This window comes from Citrus sinensis, chromosome 1 (genome assembly GCF_022201045.2).
Source record: "Citrus sinensis cultivar Valencia sweet orange chromosome 1, DVS_A1.0, whole genome shotgun sequence".
NCBI classification, from domain to species: domain Eukaryota; kingdom Viridiplantae; phylum Streptophyta; class Magnoliopsida; order Sapindales; family Rutaceae; genus Citrus; species Citrus sinensis.
This window is the reverse complement of record NC_068556.1, coordinates 4,285,527-4,288,723: the sequence shown is the minus strand read 5'-3', so window position 1 is coordinate 4,288,723 and position 3,197 is coordinate 4,285,527. Positions and strand designations below refer to the sequence as shown.

Below are 3,197 nucleotides of genomic sequence, written 5' to 3'. Positions count from 1 at the left end.
TTTACAAAGACAAATAACTTATCGCTTAGACGTCAAGAGATTTAAAAAAAAAATTATTTTAATAAATTCATTCAGACCATTCAGACTTCAATAATATTCAAACTCATTTAGATTTGAGATTAAAGGGAAAAAAAAAAAAAATCGACCAAAGTCAGCATTTCTGAAACTGAAACCTTGCTGCGCTTTTCAGTAACTCAGAAAGTGTCATACATATCCACATAGCAAGTTTCACCCATGAAACAGATTGAAAACCTGAAGTGATAATAGAATAATAATAATAATTATTATTATTATTATAATATCAAAGGACAAAAGCAAATTATAATATAATAAGTTTGAGTCATGCTTTCTACATCAAGGTGAAAGATAATTCAAATGTTACAGAGCTAATTAATACTTGCAGAGTTGCTACTACACATTACATACAGTCATCCAAGACTAAACCGATTAAAAAAAAAAAAAAACCAGAAGGATGGGGTGGACTATCAAGGATTCAAATTAAGTATGCTGATAGGTGGCAGCGCATTTTCCATGTAATTAATGATCATCAATTAATGAATCAACCGCCGCTCCTGGACAAATTGAGGCGTTGCACTGTTTGAATGAAAGTTCTGCAATGCCAACATAACAAGAGTCCATGAATATTCTTGTTCGAAACTGCAATTAATTTTTGGGAAAAAAAAATGAAAATGGCTCATCTATCTTCATATTTCATATTCAAACATGCAAATGTTTGAATTTTTTAATCAAACACACCTCCAGGGGACATCTTTAGCAATAAGCCAATCTCCTTCTCTATCTTGATATGTGAGTTGATAATCGTAGGAATCTTCGAGCCCTGTTGTTACCAAACAGACAGCACACAAAATTACACGAACTTGTTAATTCATTGTTTCACAACAAATTAATTACTACAAAAAAGTATCATAGAAGAAGCGTAATCAGAGGGAGGCAGAGCTATAACAATGGCTTACATAGGCCAAACATGCCGATCAAGGTGTTTGTGAGCGTCTCAAAAGAATCGTAAAGGGTCAAGTCAATTTTCCTGGCAATGGCTACGCCCTCCATTTTCACCTTCACGTACATGGAATTCGACTGCCTCCCGCCACAAGCAGAGCCATTGTTTGCCACCACCGCCTGATTGTTCTTGACTCGGCCGCCAGGAATATGATGTTGTTGGTGACAAAGCTTCTTCCTCCAGTTCTTAATAGGCGGCCACCCAACCACATGTACACCATCTTCATCATCAACCGTCCTGAGAAATTAATCAAATAACTCAAAACCATCAATTTCCCAGAAGTAGCTAGACATGACATAAATAAGAAAATTTTAGAGAGAGTGAGTAGCAAGTACTTGTTACTGCCGAAGGAAGAGTTGTTGTCGAGGTCTCTGGGATCATCTTCATCATCAGGATACCTGCTGTTCCAGTTGAAAAGAGGCAGGGTTCGAGGAGGCACCGCTCTGACTTGCTCATAGTCGAAGGCATCATCGCAGCTGCGTTTCTTGTTGCCGTTACTACTATTAGTAGTACTGCATTTGCCAGGCACAGAAGCTGAGGAGCCAAAGTAACTGTTGATGTTCCATGAAGATGGGTCCGAGTCCTTGGGCTCGTACACGTAGCTGTTATTGAGGTCGAATTCGAAGCCTCTGACATGATGAGTAGTAGCAATGCTTGGAAGAGCGAGACCCAATTGAAGCTCCATCATCATGTGAATCATGTCTATAAAATCCAACAAACAACAAACAAAGATACGTCTTTGAGGTGAGAGCGAGAGTTTTGGGGTATAAGTGATCTGGGGGTTACTTGTTAAAATAAGTAAGATGATGGATGATGAATGATGAATGCTATATATGTGCAACGTGTGGGCGAGTTTTAATTAGTTAATTGAACGAGAGAGGAGATGAACACAATGGACACGGAGTGGAAAAAGAGGAAGGCGAGGTGGGCGGGTAAGCAGACAAGGTGCAGGCAACAGGTAACATATTGCTAAAGTGGGTCCGTCTCGATGTCCCCCTTTTAGCCGACCCCGTTGCCCGCCTTGTTTCCTTCCCTCTTGCCATTGTTTTCTGATCCCAAACACCCACTGTCAGTTTTACATGTGGTTGGTGCCCACGCGCACCAAAGCAAGAGCTTCACGGATTTTAGGTTTTAGCCCAGCCAAATTTCCAATAAACATTCATGTGCTCACTTTTTAAATATAAAATACCTTGGTCTTCCATTTTCTCTTCTTTTTTTTTTCCGTTATTATTACATGGATAGGTCTGAGTTGAAATTCATGCAATTATGTGATGTTTCGAAATTATAATTGAATTGAATTAATTCTTAGAATTAGCGCGAGAATAACAAATATTGACTACTTTTAATTTTATTAAATTATATACAAGTTGAAACTAATTTATATAAGTATTAGTTTGTTCTTGAGTTGATAAGATCTCTTAAAAAATATAAAAAAAAATTACGGATTAAAATTTTACCCACAATGAGTTAAAGGAAGATAAAAAAATAGTATATATTAAGCAAAGCATTATATATATGTGTGTGTGTATTTTTCTGTTACAGTTAGCGTAAATTTAGGGTGATAATTGCCCCTCAAATTGAGATTTTATTCAATAAAACAATAAAGGATAATTTTACTATAAATTGTTGAATTGATTAAAAAAATGTGATTTTGTCTTTGGTCAAAAAATCCCAAGGCGCAACTACGGTCTACCACACGCTCCGAAGGGGAGCGTGAATATGTTCAACATATTGGTCGCTGTCTCCCGTGGTGCCATAAAGATTGATATTTGATAGCACGTCTTAAAGCCAAAGTTGCCATTTGTATTAGGGTGAGAGATTTGATACTCGATAGTCAAAATCGTGGCCAAAATGCGTGGGCCCACCCCATTACCTCCCAGCTCATCTCTCCTTCGCATTTGAATTCCTAAACACGCCTTGGTTCGTGCCTTTCAATTTCACATCATTTGCGCAACCGGTACGCTTTCTTCATCGATCTCTCTCTATGACTCATCAAATGCAACGAACCTTCCCCCCCTTGCCGAAGCGAGAGATCCTTAATTAGAATTTAGAATCATATTACTTGTTTAATTTTTCCACTTTAATCCAATAACACGTGTTAGTTTAATTGTCACATTCGGAAATTCGTGAACGTGGCTACTGTATATTCACATTTGTAATTTATTATTCTAATCGAAGT

The 3,197-nt window shown here is 37.5% G+C and overlaps 1 protein-coding gene across 1 annotated transcript; it reads right to left on the bottom strand.

Moving 5' to 3' along the window:
• Positions 1 to 258: 258 nt before the first annotated feature.
• On the bottom strand, positions 259 to 1,904 carry LOC102617957 (auxin-responsive protein IAA29). The gene is made up of 4 exons (XM_006475831.4): positions 1,354 to 1,904; positions 975 to 1,255; positions 757 to 838; positions 259 to 611 (listed from the first exon to the last, which is right to left on the bottom strand). Exons 1-4 carry the CDS (start codon positions 1,716 to 1,718, stop codon positions 560 to 562), a joined length of 780 nt encoding a protein of 259 aa, XP_006475894.1. The 5' UTR covers positions 1,719 to 1,904; the 3' UTR covers positions 259 to 559.
• Between the last annotated feature and the right edge of the window lie 1,293 nt (positions 1,905 to 3,197).

Coding starts and splice junctions, on each gene's coding strand:
- LOC102617957 (XM_006475831.4), bottom strand. CDS start 1,718: ATGATTCACATGATGATGGAGCTTCAATTGGGTCTCGCTCTTCCAAGC. Junction 839..974: donor GATCGGCATGTTTGGCCTAT/GTAAGCCATTGT, acceptor TGGTAACAACAG/GGCTCGAAGATTCCTACGAT. Junction 612..756: donor GCTAAAGATGTCCCCTGGAG/GTGTGTTTGATT, acceptor TTGGCATTGCAG/AACTTTCATTCAAACAGTGC.